Source organism: Phymastichus coffea, unplaced genomic scaffold (genome assembly GCF_024137745.1).
Source record: "Phymastichus coffea isolate CEN01 unplaced genomic scaffold, Cenicafe_Pcof_1.1 PCOF00050, whole genome shotgun sequence".
NCBI classification, from domain to species: Eukaryota; Metazoa; Arthropoda; class Insecta; order Hymenoptera; family Eulophidae; genus Phymastichus; species Phymastichus coffea.
The window spans coordinates 1,856,696-1,878,881 of record NW_026706861.1 but is presented as its reverse complement, the minus strand read 5'-3'; the positions used below and the strand labels follow the sequence as shown (position 1 = coordinate 1,878,881).

The window sequence follows — 22,186 nt, the reverse complement described above, 5'->3', positions numbered from 1 at the left end:
TCAACCTTTGCTGATAGTCAAATTTTATAAAAGAAAATCATCAAGCTCATAAAGCTTTTTTGGACAACGAGACTAGTTACAGTTTGTAAACTACTGTCACTGATGACGCCCGTAAGCTTGTGCACTGTTTTTAATCTTCTATCCATTTTATTGTAATGTATATAAGATTCTTTATTATTTATATCAAGTAAACGGAGCGGAACAGAGGACTTTCGTTATCTAAAATATGCTAATTACTAGTTCTCTATTGCGAAATACATTTGATTATATGAGAAAGAAAAAGTGTTTCACCAATTATTAAATAACATGCAGTATATGTGAGTTGGAAAAATGCTAGCTGGAAAACAATACTTCAGCAAAATAAATGTATTATATACATATATATTATACATAAATAGTTTAATTATTTTTTTCCATTCCTTCTTTAATTTTTTTTCATATTAAAATTTAAATGAACATAAGAATTATAATTAATAATGAAACTTTTCATCCTTGTTGAACAATATATTATCTGTAGAATGCAAGAATTTCTAAATTAACGATAATTAGGATGAATGATTGCTTCGTTTTCTAGTTAAATAATATTTTATAAAAAATCTTAAACATAATAGTTGTAACTTTGAATATTTAATACTTTGTACGTAGTTGTCAAAATTTGCTTATCACCTTCTTTTAGTAATAACCCTTTTTCTTTTTGATTTTTGTGGACAAAACTGAAAAACATTTGAATTAATTAGTTAACAGATAAGAATGCGATAACTTAGAAATGCTTTTATATTTTATAATTTATAAGTTTATTACCTCTTCTTTCTTCTATTAGCTTTCTTCTTTTTTCTATTTGTTCAGGAGTCAAACTTTCAACCATTTTTTCAATAAAATTATCTACGACTAAAGATCTAGTTAAAGATATAACAGTGTGAACGACAATTTGGACATTCTCTCTTTCGCTTAATCCAAGAGTCTATACAAAACCAGCAAAATGTATGTGAACAATTCAATGTCATAGCTTTTACAAGTAGTTCTGAACATATGCTGCAAGTTAAGTTTTCATCCATTATATTATTAACTTTATCAATAACTGTTTCTTCTTTTTCATTTTTGTAACTTAAGCATGGGGTATCAGTTGTATCAGTCAAATCAATTGTTTCTAAAATCGGCAAATCATTAACATTTCTCACACTGTCTAGTTCCACCATGAAACCAACATTAGTCATATCCATTGCCGATGGATTTACTGCTAGAACCACTAAAAATCATTTAAAACAATTTTATATAACTAAAATTGTAATAAGAAGCTAAAAATTATAATAAATATCTTTACCAATTTCAGATTTTTGGGCCTGTTCTTCTTTTTTCTTTAAAGTTTCTTCCATTTCCTTCAATTTTTGTTCCAATAATTGTTTCTCACTTTGCAATTTGGTCTGCACATTCTTTTCCTTGTGCAACAATGTATCCATTTTCTTCTGCCATTCTTGTTGTTGTATCTTTTCAATCTTTTCTCTTAACTCTTCCATCTGTTCAACCATTGATAATTCAAGCTTTTCTTTTTCTTCTATCGTGATCGTCAGAGCTTCTTGCCATTTTTGTTTCTCTTCAGCTAATTTCTTCTCAAACTTGAGACGTTCCTCTTCTGATTTCTTAACAAGATCTTTAAACTGTTGTTGTAATTCTAATTCAACAGAATTTCCAGACTCTATTTGTTTTTGTAATTTCTCAATTTGACTGTTCAATTCTTTATTACAAGTTTTTGTAACATTCTGATCTTCCAATAGCTTTTCCAATTCTTGCTTCAACTTTTCTTGGTCTTCTTGTTTGTCTGCCAATTGTTTTTCTAAATCTTTTCTTTCATTTTTTTGCCACTCAACAAAGGTTTTTTGCTTATTGATAATATTGTCCAACTTCAAATCACTGTTTTCCATTCTAGGATGTTTCTGGCACTTAGGTTCTTGTTTAATATATGAAAATTTGTATCTAAAGCAATCAGACATACTAAATTGTAAAACATCGCCTTCATGGATTATTTTTGTTGTATTGCGAGGAATAGGATGATTATTCAATAAGGTATCTGTAGAGCTTAAATTTGTAACTAACCACATGTCATTGTTCTCATTGTATTGCAATATACAATGCTCTCTAGATATTAAAACACTTAAAATAACTTCATCATTATCAGGTTTGCGGCCAATTTTAAACTAGAAATAGAAAAATCATGGATATAAGTAAAAATTTAAAATTTTAAATGAAATAATCACCATTACTAAACTCACTTGATCTTTATTTATATAAATGATATCGGACCCACAGCTGGGTTCATTGGAACAGATTCTGATCAACACAGGCATCACATTTTCTTTGATCGTCCTTTTTTTTGACGACTCACCGACAGACAGCTTTGATGACGACGATGTTTCTGTTGGTATCGTCGAAGTTTGAGATTCAATGCTTTTGTCTATATTGCAATTTTCAACTACCGCACTTTCCACACTCATTAATGTTGGATTTATCGTCGACGACTCTGAATTCGTGCTATCGACTTCCATTTTCAAGAATTCACTTAATAAAGTTAATGACAATTCAATTCATAAATGTAATGATCTAAGCAGATTTCAGGATCTCTTTGTTCATGAAATAAGCTCATTTGTTTTCGTCTCTCAACACACGTGAAAATGTTATGTCTTGATGTCCGAAAAAAACGAGTAAACGAAGTACGTGTCATGGCAGTTGTGATTGTTATTTTGAAATATTTCGTAATTTTATTTATGTGGCATATATTTCGTACAAATTGTATTAGTTGACAAAATCGTTTCGTTATTACCACCAACAGCACGACGTAATGCAACTAAGCCGAATATGCAATTAATACGATCACAAACAAAACATTATTGATTTGAAATAGCGCCATCTACAAAGTAAAAATATATATCTATGCACGATTACGATTGGTGACGATTTTGTAGTCTCACGTAATATTTTGATATAAAAGATTTTCAACAATATATTCAATAACTAGGAAGATTCGTATAACAAAATGATGATGATTAATACACTATATGAACAACTTTTAAGCAAATCTGACTGTCAAAAAACGTGAAACAAGTGTTGCGCATGCGCAGACGCTTTAAGTCGTAACATGGAAATCGTCCGAGTCCACGCGTTTGTACTGACTGCACGCTGATATAGTTGTCAGTGCCCAGAGGCTAGTAGCTAGTAGCGACAAATAACGTACGCGGTGTGTATCCGTATCAACATTAACTGACATCCACTGGTGCAATTGGGTGCGGTATTACCATTATTAGAAAGAAATACTTGAGTTTATTCGATATTATCAAAAAGTGTAGATAAACTCCGTTTATCGAAAAAAATTTTAGATTGAAATAACACTGCTATAAACGTAAGTAATTAAATTGTTTTATATATTTCATCAAACTGTTCAAATACGAAATAGCCGTTACGAATTCTTCAGTTTTGTTAGTCACTTTTAAATATAGATGATACACTATCATAAGCTTTGCATTTAATTCTAAAGTTTGAAAAGTAACATTAAACTTACCCCTTTCATTTAAATTTGAGGTTAGATTTTATCTATTGTACACTTCCAATGAGAGTATGTAGTATTAGTTGGATGGATATTTTGAATACTAAAAAAACCGTTAAAACTGATAGTATACGTGGTATAAGTTCTCTGACTTCATATTTTATAAAAGTAAATAAAATTGAAAATTATTTATATTTTTAGACACAATGTCGAGTACATCACAAAAGCATAAAAATTTTGTGGCAGAGCCCATGGGAGAGAAACCTGTAACAGACTTGGCTGGTGTTGGTGAAGTATTGGGGAGAAGGCTAGAAGCTTCTGGTTTTGATAAGGTACACCATATTCTAATAATTAATGAGATACATATTTCATATAAACAAACAATTTAAGAAAGTATTAAATAATAAAATTTTAGGCATATGTGGTTCTGGGTCAGTTCTTGGTGTTGAAGAAGGATAGAGAACTTTTTCAAGAATGGATGAAAGATACATGCCAAGCAAATACAAAACAGTCAAATGACTGTTACCAATGTTTGTTAGATTGGTGCGATGAGTTCTTGTAAATTATCAAAATGATATTATAACTGCTAAACTTTGGATGAAATTAACTTATATTTTTATATGTAACATAAGACCAAGTTAATTGAATGTTTATTTGTAATTGTCAAAACATTATTTTTGGGCTTAACCTTTTTTATAATTTTAATATGTGACAGTGAATATTAATTTAAAGTATCATTTTCTACAAAAAAAATTGGAGACAAGACTTGTTTAAGTGGACTTTTCAAATCATTACTTTTATTGAAATATGTGTACATATTATAAAAAATAAATACTTTTGTAATTAAAACTTTATGGTTTGAATCAGTGTAACAAATATTTTGAATGAAAATAAGTCCTATATTAATTTCTTAAGCTAGGAAAACCTTTCATGGCTTTGAAGAAATTTGTTTTTTAAAACGATAAATTGGAATTTTTATATTTACATATATATTAGAATGTATATTTTTATAATTAAACTTCTACTAGTTTTGCAATTCATAATAGTAGTTTGAAGTGTAAAATAAAAGTAGGTAAAATGTATGAACAAATCGAATGGGTATTTAATAAATAAGAACGTTTAATTTATAAATTTATAATAACGTTGCATTTATAAAACATATTATACATATTGCAACAATTACCAATATTTTTTCATTCTGACAAATATTTCTAAAAAAATTAAAGCTATACTTCCCTATATAGAAAGTGAACAAATCTTGTGAAACAAATGTTTTTTCCTTTACTACATGTTCCACGTGTGTAAGGAATTTCGGATTTAATTTATCTGATGAATCAACTGTACGTTCATGCATTGCCGAATATGATGTACAATCCGGTGTTATTAATGACGTGGCACTTGATACATTTAAAAAAAAATTTTAAATCCATCATCTTCATTTCTGTATGAATAATTATAATCAGATGGATAGTCAAAAAAGACTAATTATTGGAAACAAATTGAATTTTATTCGTAATTTTTGCGACCTTCACAAAGTTGCATTCAAGCAAGGCAGGCAAAATTCTGATCTGTCACTGATTCTTTGTGAGACGTTGCAAAGGGAATTTCTTGATTGCATTGCTTCAGAATTCGTTCCAGTTCTTCCATAAAGGTTACAGAAGGCTGAATATTTTCCTCCTGCATCTGAGTCCATAGAGCCAGGCACTTTTCCCACTTACCCTTTTTTCCTAATTATGAAATTAAATTATTATAACAAAAATTGAAAACTTATTTTTTGAAAATACTTTGAATGCTAACCATAGGACTTTAATAATAAAACATAGAACGGATCTACATCAAGGAACAATCCATTTAGAAGTTGTATAAAACCTTCCAAACGTGTTTCGTCATACATGTAATATTTTTCAATAATTATTCTCATCTTTTCCCTATTCAGTCGTAGTCCTGGAGTCTGTAATCATAGAAGAAAATCAAGATGTATATTAATTTCAAACGCTGCAAGAAGAATGTTTATAGTCAAAATAAAAGTCTCTCTCACTTCTAAAATTTTTCTTGCTTGGTACAGTCGGTTACATTCGAAGAAAGCTACTGCAAGATCGATTAATGAATTAACTTCGCCGTGCACCTTAGTCGAAAGATCTGTTATATATTTTAGGGTCTTTGCATCCTCCTTGTTTATCAAATGTGACATTATCAAAATTTTGCATGGCGTTAGTTTATAATTTTCACACACCCACTTGTATTTTTCAATGACCTTTTCTATATCTCCTCTGATCATAGTAGAAATAAATTATACATTTATGACATTACATATAACTTGTTCAGCTTTTCCAACGACTAGTATACTTACGCTTTCAAATATCCCTTAATTAAGGGAGCAAACATATTTGCCGTGACGATATTGATCAATTTTTGATCGTGCATCAGTTTGACAAATTCCTCTGTTCTTTCTGGACAAACATTATATACGCGCTCCAACAGTTTTTCAGCTAATACGTTTCTATTATTGTCCACATCGTTAATTGGATTTTTCAAAACTTCTAATGCCTCTGTAAAATGTATTTAAAATTTTTATAAATTATTTTTTATTTTTTCAATGCCCAGAGTTGTAAGCACTTTTAACTTATGCTCTTTTGCTTTTATCTTTCATTACCTTCAATTTTATTAGACTGTATAAGCGTGGCGGCGTACTTTAAAATTTTTCCCTTGTTCAATTTAAAACCAGAGCCTATTTCTTTCAACTTAGTAAACCATTTGGTGGCTCCTTCGACGTCGTCTAACGAAGCATAATAATCTATCAATGTTGCACAAAAACCAGGAAAGTACTTGATATTTTCCTGCTCAAGTTGCTGTGAAATATGAATGAATGTACACATTAATGGTCAGTGACGATTACAACATCAAATAAGTAGTTGAAAATTACTGAAAGTGATTGTTGAACGGCCTCTTTCTCTCCATTTCGAACATATTGCTGTACTTGGAGCAACTTATGAAATTCGTCAGATTCCTCTATTGAATCCTTCGAGTTACGATATCTCTGCTGTAAATATACAACGTTATTTGTGAATCATTTAAAAACTTGATATTGGTATTAAAAATAGTATAGTAATTTACGATTCTATGGTTTCCATTTCTCTCGATATTTTTAGGTTCCAAACTATCAGATGTTAATGCATTCAAAAGACCCTCGATTTCATCATTGAGAGTATTACCTAAATATTGTTTGACCTGCTCGGCAGCTCCTTTATCAATACCAACTCCTCTTTCGTATAAGTTTTGAAGAAACTAAACAGAATCAAAGTTATATTTGGGTTTTGAATTTTTAATTACGCTACAATCTTACTTCGATCATTAGAGTGGTATCGTACGAAGGCAAATCAATAACAGCTTTGGACACAATTAAGCTGCTGAACTCTCTGGACGTAAGCTTATCTTCGGAAACTGTATTTTGATTTTTTTGTGCCAAGACGTACTGCTGATGTACTATGCCAGCAATAGATGCTGAATCTTTAGTACGTGCTAGAGCTCGGGTGAGTGGTCGCGTTAACATACCCAGTCGATACGTCAATGTAGTCGAAGTTACTGAAAAATATAACAAATGTTTGATGAAAGTACAATTGGTAGAAATAAAAATTTCAATAAGCTTACTGAAGTCATGTGCCAGTTGAGTCTTAGACTGTGAAAGTAAATGCAATAATATTGCATGAGCAACATTTGCAAACGGTAAATGATTGTTGACTAGAGTTTGTGCATTAGTGAATACATCTTCAACCAAATACGGCACTATATATTCCTTTATCGTTGATATGCTCGGCGTGATTTTAAAATCAAATACCATTGATTTTACTGTATTTAGCAAGCCTATTGTGATATCAAAATGAATATAGTTTCAGTAGAAATATTGACTTTTGAATTTACCATAAGTAATTGCAATGTATTTTTTAGATCACCTACCTTGTAAATTATTATCCTTGCTATGAGCTACGAAAATTGGGAAAAAGTAATGTTCTCTTATTTCTGCACCAGTTTCAGCCCAACTTTTCATAATTGAAAGAGTCCGTTGTTGCTTATTATGAGTAAACATATAAATAATAGTCAATTCAAAGGGATTGTGATGTAACTCGTCCTTAAGCAAGAGATTACAGTACTTGATCATTGTTTCATTACTCTACACAAAAGAATTTTAATTACTTCTTTATAGTGATAAATAATTCTAGATTTAGATATTAACATAGTGTGTTACTTACTGCGTCAGAAGTAACTAACTTTCGGAGGAAGAAGCCTCCACTTTCGTAATTTTTAAGATTTTCCGGTTTGAGCAAAGTTTTTAAGAGTATGTAAGCAACATCTATACAATTCTTTTCTAGTAATTTTAAAATACATGCAACAGCATCTTTATTATATAAACCACCTTTGTTCAAGTAGCTGATCATCTGTAATAAAAAAAGGAATAGAGAAGGACTAAGAGAAATTTTAAGATGATATCATTAAACATTACTAACCTCATCTATCATATTTAAGTGTTGATTGACAGCCAGTGTATAGATCACATCTAAAACTTCCTTATCAGTAAGCTGTATATTCTTTTCTTGACACTGATTAAAAGTTGATTTTATAGATTCGACATCTCCTGCTTTAGCATGAGCACACAATATTTCTGAATACGTTCGCGATGTTAGTTCTATTCCAGCATTTTTCATTATATCCAAAATTTTTATACTGTTTGAAATGTCTCTAAGAAGATAAAAATTTAAAGAGTTTCATAAACAAACAAAAATGAAAGTATTCCTAATAATATTATAAATCTTGTTTTAGTTTTTACCCTGATTCTGAATGTCCTTTGATTAAGGAATTGAAAATGTTTTCATTTATGGGTATTTCTTTTTCGCTCATGTGCTCTAAAATCTTTGTAGCTCCAGAAATATCTCCTTTATTACAATACTGTCTGATCAGTCTTTGAAATGTCACATGATTTGGTTCAATTTTATTTGCTTTCATTTCACATAAAATATCCACAGGAGAAAAGTCTTTTTCGTTTTCAAGATAAACTAATAGAAGAGCATTGTAGTGCGATACATCAAGTGGTACCCCTGTAAGTAAATGTAAGTATTGTTATTGAGTAATACTAAACGACAAAAAACTTGTCTTAAGCTTACTTAATTCCTTAATGATTTCCCAAATTTGTTCGGTCAAAGCATTCCTTATTGCAGGGGATTCTCCACGTAAAAATTCACCACAACATCGAATCAACAGTAAGGCTTGCATATGAGTTAAAGAACCTAAAACAAAAGGAAGTAGCATCTATTTGCAAAGCAGATGCAGGCAATTGTTAAAAATAGCAGGTAAACTGTAAGTACCTTTCTCTGTGACAGCATTCAGCACTTGGTCTATGTGACTTTTGTAAATGCCACGGTAATTTCTGACTCTTTGATCAAGCTCATTTAATAAGTTGTCAATATTTAATTCATTATAGATTTTGTCATTGAACTGTGGTTTAGTTACATAAGTGCTAGAACGTGAAGATAATAGGTTAATAATACACAATCAAGTACTAAAACCCTGAGTGAGAAGAGCATAAAGAGGGAAAGAGTGTAAACGAGGATTTGCTTACCGTTGCTCATGTAAAAGAGCACATTGTCTTCTGGACAAATTAAGCAGTTGTGTGTTGATAACGTGAGTTGTAGATGAGCAGCCTAACCTCCTCCCGTGAAGACTAAACCTCCTCACGAATTGAAGCGACCTAAGAAAGGTCGTCATAGCAGCTCTGGATAGAATCTTGCTGAGTACAAAGAGTTTGCAGTTACAGCAGATTTAACTGCCAGTCAACGATAATTACACTCTGAAATAATGAATGAACGCAACGTGGTTCAACTGCTTTGCGATTACCGCAACTCGTGCTCGCTGCCCCACGCGATAACTTTTACATCTCTGTCTGTCTGTCTCTCTCTCTCTCTCTCACTCTCTCTCTCTCTCTCTCTGTCTCTTCCCTCTCTCTTTCTCTGTCATCCTTGCAAGCTTGTAGCATAGCGCCACAGCTCGCTTTACGTTAAGCGCGTCGGCAAAAATTCTAAAATCGCAGCTCACGGGCGTTTAATTGTTATCGTAGTGAAATAATAATAACAACTTATGAGTTTAGCGAGATAGCTAAAATAGCTGTTGTTTTATTTTCATATAAGTGAAAAGCAGTAAACAGACGTGGTTAGCAGCGCAAAGAGAGCAAAGAAATACTAAAGGGAAAGTAGTCGATTTGGATGTTGCGGCAGTCGTGCAATTCAATCATGGCATACCATTTTGGCTCACAGGCGCGCTCAAACAAAACGCGAGCAATATTGATTCCGTGGAGATTATCGCTATGAACAAAATACGAGACATTGATATTTTTATTATTATTATTATTAGAAATTATTGAGCGGATATTAATGATTACTCGGAGTTGAACGACGAAGAGGGCAAGTGAAAAATGCAAAAATTGATCATTGGAAATCTAGTCGAGCTTGGTTGTACGCAGGTGCTGGATTCTATTCTGCTCCGAGAGAGCTTTCAATGCCGAACTCCAAGTGTTCGGTGACAAGCCGATAGCTGCCGGCCAAGTATACAAGATTCTAGTTGCCGAGCTTGCTTAACTTTCCAAACAGGATTGTGGCGTACTCGAGGAGGAAAAGGATGCTGGAAAATGCGACTGCTACACCGAGGCTGCAGACCATTTGGGTTACAGTCACGATGACGTCGGAGTGATTCCCACTGTACGTTTCTCGCAATCAAGCCACCTGCACCTTGCTCTCGTTGAAAACCCTTGCTTCCTTCTCATTGCAGCCGTCGCCACGAGACTTTTTTGCCACACAACTGCATACTTCAGACACCAGACTGCTTTCGCGTAAGCGCAAAAAAATGCGACGCACTTGCACACGTGTCGACTGAATTTGTCAAGCGATACAAAAGAAAATCGCACGCGTGTATCGGAGGCTGTGGGCAAATGAACTTGTGAGGATTTGCGACATGTCGCTTTATAAATAACATCTTTATTGTAATCGATCGTTCGTCAATGCTTTGAAAACAGTCATTATATTCACATCTACGGGTTCCCGAAGTACAAACACCTCCTGCTCTTCGTCTTTTAACGATGACTGCCGCCGTTTTCCTTGAGGGACGCAGCTCTCGAGTCGAACCAGCAACAAGAAAGTGGCGCAACGATGACAGTTGGCGAACGCGCGCGTTGACCAGAGCCACGAGCGAGAACTGCGGGACTTGACTCTCGGATCGATCGAACGCGATTTTGCTCTGTTTGCCTTCTTCGGTCAAACGCGTATACCTCGGATCAAAGAACGGCACACGCGTCGATAGCTGTACGTTCGCGACTCGGCAGATCGAGCGCGAACGAGTCGTGCCGCGATGGTCGCTCGGAACCCGGGCTGCGTAATCGAGCGACGTCCCGGCCTTTCCGTCGAGGCGAGCGAGGAGGGGGAAACGACGGCGGCGGTGGCGCGGCCTCAGAGGTACATGCCGTTGACCAGGTAGTCGGTGTCGTGGGCGTAGGAGTCGTGGGAGCGTCTGCGGCCGCGGCGCTTGACGACGCGCAGCCGGCAGGCGATGAGCACGGCCATGACGGCGGTGACGCCGAGGCCCAGGGCGAGCGAGATCACCGCGCCCTTGGGCCGCGTCGCCTGCAGCTCCTCGATCCGCGGGCTCACGCGGCCCGCGCGGCCCAGGTGCTCCGCCATCGCGACGCCCTTGTGCTCCTGCAGGTGCGCCTGCGCCAGCGTCTTCAGCTCCAACTCGTGGCCCGTCCGACTCGGGCCCGCCGGCTCGCCTGCTCCGTTGGGCGCAACCTGGTGCTCGGCGGTGCGCTCGCCGTCCGGCCTGCTCGGTCTGCCGGCGGCCGGGGCGCGAGCGCGCGATCCCGGCTGCTTGCTCTCCGCCGACTGCGTGGTGCACAGATAGAACGAGGGCTGAGTCGCGGGGTGGGTGGTCGGGCGAGGGCAAGACTCACGTCGCAGGGCTGGGCGGTGCTGGAGGTGGTCGACGGCCACTGGTAAGGCGCGCGCTGCGGCCCCGGCGGGGCCGTGGCGACGGGGCTCGGCTGGCGCTGCGGTCCCGGCTCGTCGTCGTCGCCGCCGCCGCCGCCGCCGCCGCCGGACTCCCGCCAGACGGACTCCGGCTGGCGGAGCACAGCGGGGTAGTAGGGCGCGTAGCCGCGGCTCAGCTCCTGGCCGTAGGGGCCGCTGCGGCAGCCAAGCGATCAGGGGCTCGCGCGCCGGAACCACGACAGCGCCTCCTCGCCGCGCACACTTACCCGGGCCGCTCGAGCTCGTCCGGGCGCACGCCGCTCGGCTTGTCGTTCAGGATACGAGGCACCTGCTGCTCAGCGAGCGCACCGGACTCGGGCACGTAGGCGTGCGCCAGGTAGGCCTCGGCGGGGCTCGCGGCGGGCTGTCGTTCGTCCAGCGAAGCGGGCCAGTGGCCGGGCGCGGCCGGCGGCGCCTGCCACTGGCCGTAGTCGACGGGCGGAAGCGGCCGCGGCTGCTGCTGCTGCTGCTGCTGGTGCTGCTGGTGCTGCTGTTGCGCCGGGACCACTGCGCCACCCTGGCCACCCAACTCGTCCGAGGGTTGCGGCTGCTGCTGCTGCTGCTGCTGTGGCTGCCGCTGCCGCTGCTGCTGCTCCTGCTGTTGTTGCGCTGGCGGCGGAGCGGCAGGGAGCTCGCGGCCCCGCGTCTGGTAGCTGGTCCAGCCGGCGTCGGCGGGCTGCGTGTCGGACGCCGGCGCGAGGTCTCCGGCCGGGTACAGATGCACGGGGTACTGCGACGAGGCGCGCACGGTGAGGTGAGCAGCCGCGTCGGGCGCACCGCGAACGCGTCGCTTACCTGCTGATGCTGTTGCATCATCCGCTGGTAGCCGACCAGGTCGGGCACCAGTCCGAGTGGCTGCGTCTGGTGCTGGTACGGCTGGCGCTGGACCGGCGGCGGCAGCAGCAGCGGCGGACTGCTGCGCTCTTGCGGGCAGCCCAGCTCGAGCGCCTCGTCCGACCCGTCGGCGCACTGGGGGATGCCGTCGCACGCGTTGTAAATGGCGATGCAGTCGCCGCTGGAGCGGCACTCAAACTGGTTACGGCTGCAGCTCGCTGCGGGCGGCAAGCGCAAAGGGCATCAGTGGGCCGCGCGGGCCTCCCGAAGCTTTCACTCGGCCTACCTTTGGCCGGTTCGGCGCTCACGGGCGGCGGGCCGGTGCTGCTGGTGCCCGCGCTCGCGGCCGTGGTCGCGCCGCTGCTGCCGGTCGAGGTGGCGAGCTCCGATCGCCTCAGCGAGTTGAGCTCGTCGATGGCGTCGGGCGCCGGCGGCGGGCTGTAGGCGGCCAGCACCGCGCTACTGTAGTTGGCGTGGCCGGTGAACTTGCACTTGAAATCGTGCGGCGGACCACAGCGGAACAGGTAGCAGTTGCCTAGGCTCTGCGCGCGGTACAGCCCGGGCGAGATTAGGACGCGGGGGCTTGAGCCGAGGTCGCGGGGCGTACGTACCCTCTCCTCGTAGACGAAGACGTCGCAGCGCTCGGTGTCGCAGCACCACTTAGCGCACTCGAGCTTGGAGCCGACCTCGTAGTTGGACAGGTACTCGGCGCCGAGCCTCAGCGAGTCGGTGGTGCGGATGATCTTGTCGCGGTGGACCACGAAGCCGTCCACGCAGCTCTGCGCCCGGATCTCCGCCGTGGGCGCGCTCGACCGCGGCCAGCTAGCCAGCAGCCCCGCCAGCAGCAGCGGCCCCGCGGCCGCCCCTGCGCCCAACCGCATGGCTGCGCAGCGCCGGCTCGCCTGCTGCTCGAGCGCCGATGCTCAGTCCCCGTCGCTGCCCCGATTGATCGCCTGGCCCACCACGGCGCTCGACCCTGTGTCAGCGTCGAGGGAAGCCCGTCGCCGCGCTCGCTCGCCAGAGACTGCGCGCCACGCGCATGTGCCCGCCCCGCGTACCGCGACACTGATCAATAAGTGCGCGCCTCGCGCCTCGCTCCGCGCGCCAATAATCAAACTGGCCCTCGGCTCGCGCTTGCCCGTCGCCGCGCGATCGTAATACGGGCGCCGGCACGTCGCCCGTCCATTGGCCTAATTGTCCTCGGCGTCCAGCTCCGCTCGTGGCGAGCGCACCTAGAGCGGATGGCGGCTGCTCGCGCCTGCGAAGGTCCGCTGGACATGGGATATGGGATAGCGCGCGACGTCTGGATACGGTTTCCGATGCAGAGAGAGAGAGAGAGAGAGAGAGAGAGAGCGAGCGCCGCCGCCAGCGAGGGCCGAGGACGCTGGGGAGAGGGGGAAGATAGGCGCTACGAGCTCTCGCGGCGCGCGCGTACGTACACGCAGCACACACTGCACGCACGATAACACACGAGACCAGAGGTAGACTGGCAGTACTGCTGCTGCTCGTGCGGACTCTCGTGGACGCTTACGCACGTAGCAACTGAACTTTCGGACGTTGCGCGCCTGCGACCTCGACACTGAGACACGCAGCGCGAGAGAGACCGCCGAGAGAGTGGGAGAGCGAGACTCGCTGGCTCAATCAATGCTGATCGAGCGCGAATCAATCGTTTGCCGCACCACCATCAGTGCATCGGCACCGTCGTCCTGCTGCACCAGTGCGCGCAACTGGACAGCTGCCTCCTCGCGCCCGCGCGCTCCAACTCATCGCCACCGACCAGTCGACAACGCAGCAGCTGCTGCTCTCCAGTTCTCCAGCGGCGGATACCGCGCGTAAATGGACAGTTATGTTGAGATAAGGAGGACACATCCACGTTCATAGGAGATGACGCGAACGGTATTCCCCTGCTGCTGCTGTTATTCGCAACTCGACTCGTAAGTACAACCAAACCTATCGCTTCCTTATTTGACACTCGCTATCTCATACGGCCTTTGTTGCGATTCCCACTTTCAATTACCTGATACACTTGATCTCTTTCGCTCACCCCACGTGCCTTCCTTCCTTCCCCCCTCCCCTCTCTCTCACTTAGTTCCTGTTTCAACATTCGCTATTTTTGCACGTATCCTCCACCATTAATTATTCAACTATACCTCCACCGTCATTCGTCCTCTTCGAGGATCTTCATTTTCGAATCAATATTCATGCAACCTCGACTTATCTTGTAAAAACAATCCTCTTCAATCCAACTCTTACAATTTAGGTTAACAAGAACAAGCACTCATGAGCTTTTTCACGACTGATATACGTTTTTATATCATTCCTGTGTATTTTTTTTACTTTATCTTATAAGCAGTTTTAATTTGGTACGGCTTTAAAATCTTTGAGCAACAAGAAAGATAGTTTAATTGCCATCTCACTGAGTCATTTTTGTGAAACTATGTCAAAGATTAAGAAACACAGATGTTTGAAAATATTCTAAGATAATGCTGATTCAGTACTTTTCTTTAAATATATGCAAATTTCCATCACCAATGCACACACATCTTCATCAATTATATTTCTCAATTCAAACTTTTGTTTTATTTAAACTTTATTTATTAATCTGGTTTCCTATGACCAACATGGAAAAGATCTTTATACCTCTTTCATTGTATAGTAAATTCTTTAAATGTATGTATATTTAATATTTAGGTGGTGTTGCAAGGTCAAAAACATCAGTACTGTTTACCAATCAAAATAAAGGCATGCACACAAGCCTGAATGTTACCAACTTAAGGGTGGAATGAACGAGGAAGAATTATTAAAACGGTCTGCTGCAGAACGGGATAGAATATTCAGCTGCTATGACCGTGGCAGGGAAGGAGCAGAAATTGATCCTTGGGAGGATCCTGCTTACGAGGTTTATCATACTACAGACCGATATGGATTCATACAGTAAGTTGAGATACAATATAAGATGTTATAATAAAACGGCAAACATTGTTGCTATTGTTACTTCTGTTTCTGCAGTGATAAGCGGCTACCACAGAAAAAGGACCAGAATGAAATAAAATCTCATCACATTGAGATGGAGAGGATAAAAAAGTGGCAAAAAATGGTTAATAATTGGGAGTCTCCTTCGACAAAGGAAAAGTTAAGGCGTAGGATATATAAAGGAATACCTGATAGGTACCGAGGAACAGTATGGACATTACTTTTAGGAATAACAAAATTAAAAAATGAACAGCCTGGAAAATATGATGAAATGTTATTGTTGGCCCGTCAGTGGTCTACCGAAATACGACAGATTGATGCAGATGTGGCTAGACAATATAGAGATCACATTAATTATAGGTAAACAATGTCTATAATTGCTGCGATAATCATTGTAAGATTATCATGTCTATTTAAATGATAATATTTCAGGGAAAGGTACAGTCTCAAGCAGAGGTCCATGTTTTATGTCTTGGCAGCTTACAGTATGTACAATATGGAAGTGGGCTACTGCCAAGGTATGTCTGTCCTAGCTGGATTACTCTTGCTGTATATGGATGAAGAGGATGCATTTTGGGGACTATCTGTTCTTCTAACAGACAAAAAGTACAGTATGCACGGTATGTCAATTATCTTGAATTAATCAATAAAAACCAGTGTTTTCAATACTTTAATGACACAAATTTTTCCGCACAGGGTTCTACGTGGACGGCTTTCCAAAGTTGAATCGCTATATAGAGCACCATGACAAAATAATGAACAAGTTCCTGCCGAAACTCAAGCGAAAATTAGACAAGTGTGGCTGTGATTCCATACTTTACGCATTGAAGTGGTTTTTCGTGGTGTTTCAAGAGAGGGTAAGCGTCAATTGTTAGTTTAGTATGTTGCTAGGTACAATATCCATTGAGGAGGAAAAACTACTAACGCCTACGTAATAACCATTTCTGGTGTAACTAGACGCCGGTGAGTCTTGGGTTGCGCATTTGGGATATATTCTTGTTGGACGGCGACCGAGTACTGTCGGCGGTAGCGTACACGGTGATGAAAATGCACAAACGCCAGCTGCTGACAATGGAGAGTCTCGACGAGTTTTGCAACTATCTGCAGATGAAGCTGGAGAAGGATTTTGGCTACGATGACGATCTTGTCATTAACACGGTGGAGCGGAGCATGGAGGAGCTAAAACGCGCCAAGCTCGATTATCCAGGACCGCCTTTGCCACACGAGCTGCCGCGGCAACCCTTCGGCACCTTCAAGGAGCCCACTTTCACCAGCAAGGTACTTTGATTGCTCACTAAACCTAGCATTCTGCTGCAATTTCTCGGATTTTACTTGAACTTTGACTTCTCAGGTTGGCAGACGAACGGACGAGTTCAGCGAGGCGCAACAAATGATGCGCGAAACTTTGATCCAACGCCGCCAGACGATCGTCATTGAGGAGGAGAGTCGCGAGAACAGCGCGACGCCCACCGAATTGGCGATAGCCAACAATTGCGTCAACAAGAACGGCCTCGGTGGTGAGTCCAATGACCATCAACAACCCCACTCGACACACGCTATCGATATTATTAGCACCAGTGTTACTGCTACCATTACACCCACTACCGCTAATAACATAAACAACAAGGACATTCAATCAGATTCTAGCCATATTGACTCGAACATTAATGTTATTCTTATCTATAACACACGGCTCTGAAGAATCTCTAATATTAGTAGCCTCCCTTCCCACCCCATCCGTCCGAACCATATCCCGTAATGTATTATTCCGTTTGTCTATATCGCACACAATCACAACCCTCTCCCACTTACATAAATATTTTTACTTTTTATATACCTTTTTGTATTTCTACTACATGAGCAATCATTGCAAACTAATGCATGCGTATCTTTAATTACGAACGTTTGTCAAATAATTATTGTGTTTTTTTTTCAATGCAACTAAATGCATGTTTGGTTCGGTGTTGCCGGAGACGTTTATTTAATTTCTTAATTGACTGGAGAGTTTATCTAACAAATAATTAATCTGGCAATGGCATACTAGTTCGTTAATTTTTATATTAATTACTTGTTTCGCAATAAATTCACTGGTCAAAGCGGCTTTTTCAATGTGTTTTGCATGTTTGTAATTTGTAAGCGAATACAATTTATAATTTGTAAGGAAAAAAAATACTCATTAATGATTGAGTAGAATTGGCATAGAATATTCATTGACACGTAAATAAAATTTAAGTTTATATTGTTTATACGGATATCGTTTGTAACGAAACTTAAGAGATTTTCTTTATTGAGGTTGAAAAGAGATTATGTGACTAGGATAAATTTAATTATCATAATTGGGTCGGTTTCATCTGCTCACAACGAGAGCGTTTAGTAGCCATTGTTTAGAAGCATTATTTCATCGAGTGCAAAATTGTTGGATTGGATTTGTAAACTTTTGTGAGAAGCGTGTATTTAAAATAGTACAGATAATAGTTAGCACGAGACAGTATGCCAAAGTAGACGGGAGTTTGTCAAGCGACGATTCGGTGAGTGCCGAGCCGTCCGAATAAATATATGTAAAAATTAACATGCTTATATTTTGTGAATAAATGTCGATGAGATTGGAAAAAAAGCAGCTGGTTAATGTTTGTTGTGACTAGACCAAGTGCAGACTAACATTGGCCGCGCGATAAGCTCGATCAGCGAGCGGACGTGGCCGTTGCATGAGTGTGCTTCGAAGCCGCGATAGTCGCAGGCACGTAGAGTTGGGAAAGATTCTTCAGAGCTCGGCAGTAGTGCCGCTGTAGAAGTGACGCGAAGAGGAGAGAATGTGGGACATTGGGTGATTGGATTGCAGGGAGCAAGTTTTCGTTCGAGCCGAGCCTGGCGGACGGCAGCAGCTGCGTGTCGCCGCAGGGCTCGAGGCGCTCGCTAGCTGACACTTCGGTCACGTCCACGGCCGACCTGTCGGTATTCAGCAGCTCGGCTACGCGCAGTCAGGCCCTCGACGAGGCCAACTACGAGCAGCTCGAGCTGGAGAACAGCCTCGACACGCAGTCCAACGCCAGCGCGGTCAGCGAGGAGGCCTGCAGCGGCTGCAGCACGGCCGGTCAAGCCACCCCTCGCCAGCAGCAGCAGCAGCAGCAGCAGCAGCAGCCGCAGCAGTCGCCGCCACCACCGCCACCGCCGCCGCACCACGCCCGTACCAACACCAACAGCAGCAATAGCAACAGCAGCGGCCACGCCAGCCCCGACGTCGTGCGCATCTACGTGCCCTACGGGCCGCCGAGCGAGCAGCAGCCGCCGCAGCCGCAGCTGCTGGCCAGGACCAATCTCGCGCTCGACACCCCCAACCGGATCAGGATCAAGGTCGACCCCGATCAGACGCCCCTCGTTGAGAAGCCCCTCACGCCTTTCGCCCTCGACAGTCCCGAGCTCGACCTCGATTGCGACATCAAGTAGCCCTCCTCCCTCGCCCTACCTGCAAGCGCAGCAGATTCGCACAATCGCGTCTTACCATCCTATTATTATCATCATTGTCAATGTGTTCAATTATTTATTATTGCATTTTAACAATATCGCCAAGCCTTACGCTCTATAATCGCCAACTCCATTCCCCGTTACCTCTCCTTCACTCGTAGAACGCAGCTTTGCGCACTGCATTAGCTTGTTTCTTGTACGCGCACGTGTTGCCCCTTCGTCGAGCATTTATTTATATTATTTACATGGCCTACTGAGCATTCGACTTCCATTCGCGGCGAGATTCGCTCTGTACAGTTACGATTCGGAGCCTCGCCCGAATCCCGTTTCTCCGTTTTTCCTTTTCTTTACGCTGTGCTGCGCAAGAAGCCATTCGAAACGAACGAACAAACGCGATGTGCAATGCAAACAGTTTCTCTCTCTTTTTCTCACGCGTGCACTCGAACACAGATAGTTTGCGCTGATTCGCGCGCGGCGCATTTCGATTGCCGACGTTCTCGCGGCCCCTTCTTAATAAAGTGACTTAGAACAAATTGTTAGAATTTCGATGTGTCATTGAAGCAACAGTCTAGATTGTTATTTGCATTACTCAAGTACTATTGAACCCGATGACGATACGATCAAGTGACAACAATTAGACGGATATATTGAAAAAAAGAACTTTATTGGAGAAAGCGAATTATTGTATAACGTACTATGAGAAATGCGTACGTCACAATGTAAGGTCGAGCGTTTATATACCTGATCAAATGTTACAACACTATTGAGCTGTTGGAAAAACTATTCAATCTTTTAGTTGTAAATACTCGTCGATTTTTATTCAATTTTTTTCGATTCTGATGAAAAAAAAAATTGATTTCGGACTGATTGAAGCAATTAACGACAGGATTAAGAAGCTGGAGAACATTGTTTTATTGCAAGGGAATAAAAAGAATTATAAGATATTTTTCGAACTTGAAATACAAAGATATTTTTGTGAAAATTAATGCAAAGGAGTGAAAATTGTAATAAGAATCCATAAAAAACAGTCGGTTAAAAAAAAGAAAAAAAAGAAGAAAAAAAAGAAAAAAAGCTAAATAGCGCGCATTTCGTCAGCTGAAAAAAATGTCAATACTCACATGCAAATAAATTAATAAGAGTTATTATAAATATAAAGCAACCGATGATTGAAAAAAAAGAAATCGAATAGATACATGTATTATGTGTGTATATATATACATAAACATTTGTTGTACACTTTTGTGAATACAGCAATCTTCTTTCTTCTATCGTTAATGAAAGCAGGAGGCTTATGAAAAAAGCAAAAAAAAAACAAATAATTATTTGAAATTTTTAAGTAATAAGACTTGTGTCCAAGTAGGCTTAAAATTAATATCAAGTACGTAGGTATTATTAAGAATACGTAGGAGAGAAAATAATTTAATACGAAGAGATTGAACTTTGAACCGAGGATTAAATCAAGTTTCAAACTCCAATTGAAGAAGAGAATATGACTTTAAGCAATACCGTTTTTTTATTGAGTTTGTATGATTTTTAATTACGATAGCATAATTATTTTAGATTATTTAGGCGAAAATGATTAACAGGATTATTAGTTGTTGTGCACGATACAATGGTTAGTTTACGTGTAGAAGTATTTCTTGATTAAGTAAAGTTGTATTTCCAGCGGTTATTTTTCGAAGGCCGACGCACGCGGAAACGACGCGACGGATGATCGGCAAGGCTATTCTTACGAAGAGCAATTGTAAATATACACGAATCTTGCTCGACGGTCACACAATTTTTTCTTATAGGAGCTATACACGTGAACTATTTTTTTACACGAGTAGCAGTTTATTGTAGTAAAATGATACTCGGACAATTGACAAAGATTCGTGATAAAGTATGACGACATAATTGAATATAGATACGTATAATTTGACGAGCGACGGTGCAAAATCGAAAGAGATCGCCCGATTGGTTTCAATAAATTGTGAATAAATTGTGATTGCTGATGTGTCGTGCGTAGGTAGTGCGCGTGAGTGTGTGTGCTTGTACGCGATAACGGTACAACGTTCACGAGACTTGGCCGAACAGTATTTCCTTGTTTCCCGGACAGGAGCAAAAGTCACGAGAGCTATTTGCATTTTATCGAACATGACCAAAAAAATGAAAAATGAAAAACGCCGAGCGCAAGAATTCCAGACAAAGTAAAACATAAGTGAGCAATCATTGTAACGACCGAGGATAAAGAGATCTGAAGCGAATACGTGGTTGATTGTACATGGAGTATACATAGAAATAAATTATAGAGAAGGACAGCGAGAAAGTATGCGATTGCGTTACATTTATTGCAGACCCCGCAAGGCCCTCCCTCGTCAGTGAATATCTCGCGTTGGGCGAGCTAGCACCGTCGCGTTTCTACAGGTCGCTGTTTTACTTGGGCGACGCGTCGAAGGGACGCAACGATAACTTTCGGATGGAACACGTGGCGACGTAGCTTCGCCACCTAGTCGCGTGCATCGCTATCGAAACGGCGTTACAGCCAAAACCGGTGGCCGCGGTTGTCCGAGCGCTCCAAAATAATTGCCACACGGCGGGAAGATCCAAAGTTTCGGCCAGGTGCCGAGCGCGGCTAAGCCAGGTCTCCCAAAAGCGCGCGTATCCTCGAAAATAAGGCCCACGCACGGTCACTCGTCACTTGTTGCTCCTTTGGAAGAAGACCACCTTGTTCGCGGTGAACACCAGAGCAAGCATACCTCGATCGCGCCTCAACGCGAGAAGTAAGTATATTTTAGCGATTGCCAATGATGCCTGATTTCGGTCAATTGCGATTGCACTTTCGGCTTGAGCGACGATCCACGCGAAATAGCCGGTCTACGTAATTGTTTCGTTGCCCTTGCATTCGCGTTCTACCGTGCCCAGAAATAAACGCCAATGTGCGGGGAGGAAAGTGCAATCGACGCGTTTATATCCAGCATTTTTCACGGGATTTCCGAAAACGACCGTAGAACGGACGTATGGTTGACGGATAGCCGCGTTTTCAAGGTAAAGATAACGGACCGAATGTTATCTCGTAGTTTTTCTTTTTTTTTGTGTCGTGACAAATGATAGATACTCGACGCCAGCTACGCGGCTACTGCGACCGAATCACCAAACGGCATAACGGAATAAGCAGAGTGGACGCGGTCCGAGCAACGGCGAGGGTCCCGAGGTTGGGCGCGCCGACAGGAGTCGAGAGCGAACGAAAATGCAATAAGTGAAAACATTCGATTACCGTGGACGAGCGGATCGTGGCCCGTTGCGCGAGCGCGTGCGCCCGAAGCCAAGTGCACGCGGT

General features: G+C 42.0%; 5 protein-coding genes across 6 annotated transcripts; 2 read left to right on the top strand and 3 right to left on the bottom strand.

Annotated features, from left to right (window-relative positions):
* Positions 1–808: 808 nt before the first annotated feature.
* On the bottom strand, positions 809–3,173 carry LOC131665430 (E3 ubiquitin-protein ligase RNF8-like; the record flags this gene model as incomplete). The annotated part of the gene is given in 4 exon segments (XM_058937306.1): positions 809–916; positions 918–1,246; positions 1,322–2,192; positions 2,268–3,173. Coding segments are annotated over 4 exon segments (1,581 nt in total), but the record flags the coding sequence as incomplete, so codon positions are not given.
* A 356-nt stretch (positions 3,174–3,529) lies between these two features.
* Positions 3,530–4,368, top strand: LOC131665431 (barrier-to-autointegration factor). The gene is made up of 3 exons (XM_058937307.1): positions 3,530–3,671; positions 3,737–3,867; positions 3,951–4,368. Exons 1-3 carry the CDS (start codon positions 3,599–3,601, stop codon positions 4,095–4,097), a joined length of 351 nt encoding a protein of 116 aa, XP_058793290.1. The 5' UTR covers positions 3,530–3,598; the 3' UTR covers positions 4,098–4,368.
* A 221-nt stretch (positions 4,369–4,589) lies between these two features.
* On the bottom strand, positions 4,590–10,345 carry LOC131665388 (leucine-rich PPR motif-containing protein, mitochondrial-like). Of its 2 annotated transcripts, none has more exons than XM_058937257.1 (17): positions 9,963–10,345; positions 9,147–9,885; positions 8,893–9,044; positions 8,692–8,814; positions 8,358–8,625; positions 8,038–8,269; positions 7,783–7,968; positions 7,490–7,703; positions 7,184–7,396; positions 6,879–7,117; positions 6,650–6,820; positions 6,459–6,575; positions 6,189–6,384; positions 5,886–6,084; positions 5,574–5,805; positions 5,333–5,486; positions 4,590–5,262 (listed from the first exon to the last, which is right to left on the bottom strand). In XM_058937257.1, exons 2-17 carry the CDS (start codon positions 9,290–9,292, stop codon positions 5,078–5,080), a joined length of 3,027 nt encoding a protein of 1,008 aa, XP_058793240.1. In that variant the 5' UTR covers positions 9,293–9,885; positions 9,963–10,345; the 3' UTR covers positions 4,590–5,077. The 2 variants fall into 2 exon arrangements, with proteins under 2 accessions (XP_058793240.1, XP_058793241.1); XM_058937258.1 differs by lacking the exon at positions 9,963–10,345 and having other exon boundaries at positions 4,590–4,976; positions 5,062–5,262; positions 9,147–9,601.
* A 199-nt stretch (positions 10,346–10,544) lies between these two features.
* On the bottom strand, positions 10,545–13,467 carry LOC131665389 (uncharacterized). The gene is made up of 6 exons (XM_058937259.1): positions 13,044–13,467; positions 12,719–12,974; positions 12,394–12,650; positions 11,826–12,328; positions 11,523–11,754; positions 10,545–11,454 (listed from the first exon to the last, which is right to left on the bottom strand). Exons 1-6 carry the CDS (start codon positions 13,311–13,313, stop codon positions 11,023–11,025), a joined length of 1,950 nt encoding a protein of 649 aa, XP_058793242.1. The 5' UTR covers positions 13,314–13,467; the 3' UTR covers positions 10,545–11,022.
* Positions 13,468–13,862: 395 nt separating this feature from the next.
* LOC131665390 (USP6 N-terminal-like protein) lies at positions 13,863–22,177 on the top strand. The gene is made up of 8 exons (XM_058937260.1): positions 13,863–14,366; positions 15,124–15,366; positions 15,442–15,765; positions 15,838–16,025; positions 16,102–16,262; positions 16,363–16,683; positions 16,757–16,922; positions 18,245–22,177. Exons 2-8 carry the CDS (start codon positions 15,215–15,217, stop codon positions 18,847–18,849), a joined length of 1,917 nt encoding a protein of 638 aa, XP_058793243.1. The 5' UTR covers positions 13,863–14,366; positions 15,124–15,214; the 3' UTR covers positions 18,850–22,177.
* The last annotated feature ends 9 nt before the right edge of the window (positions 22,178–22,186 follow it).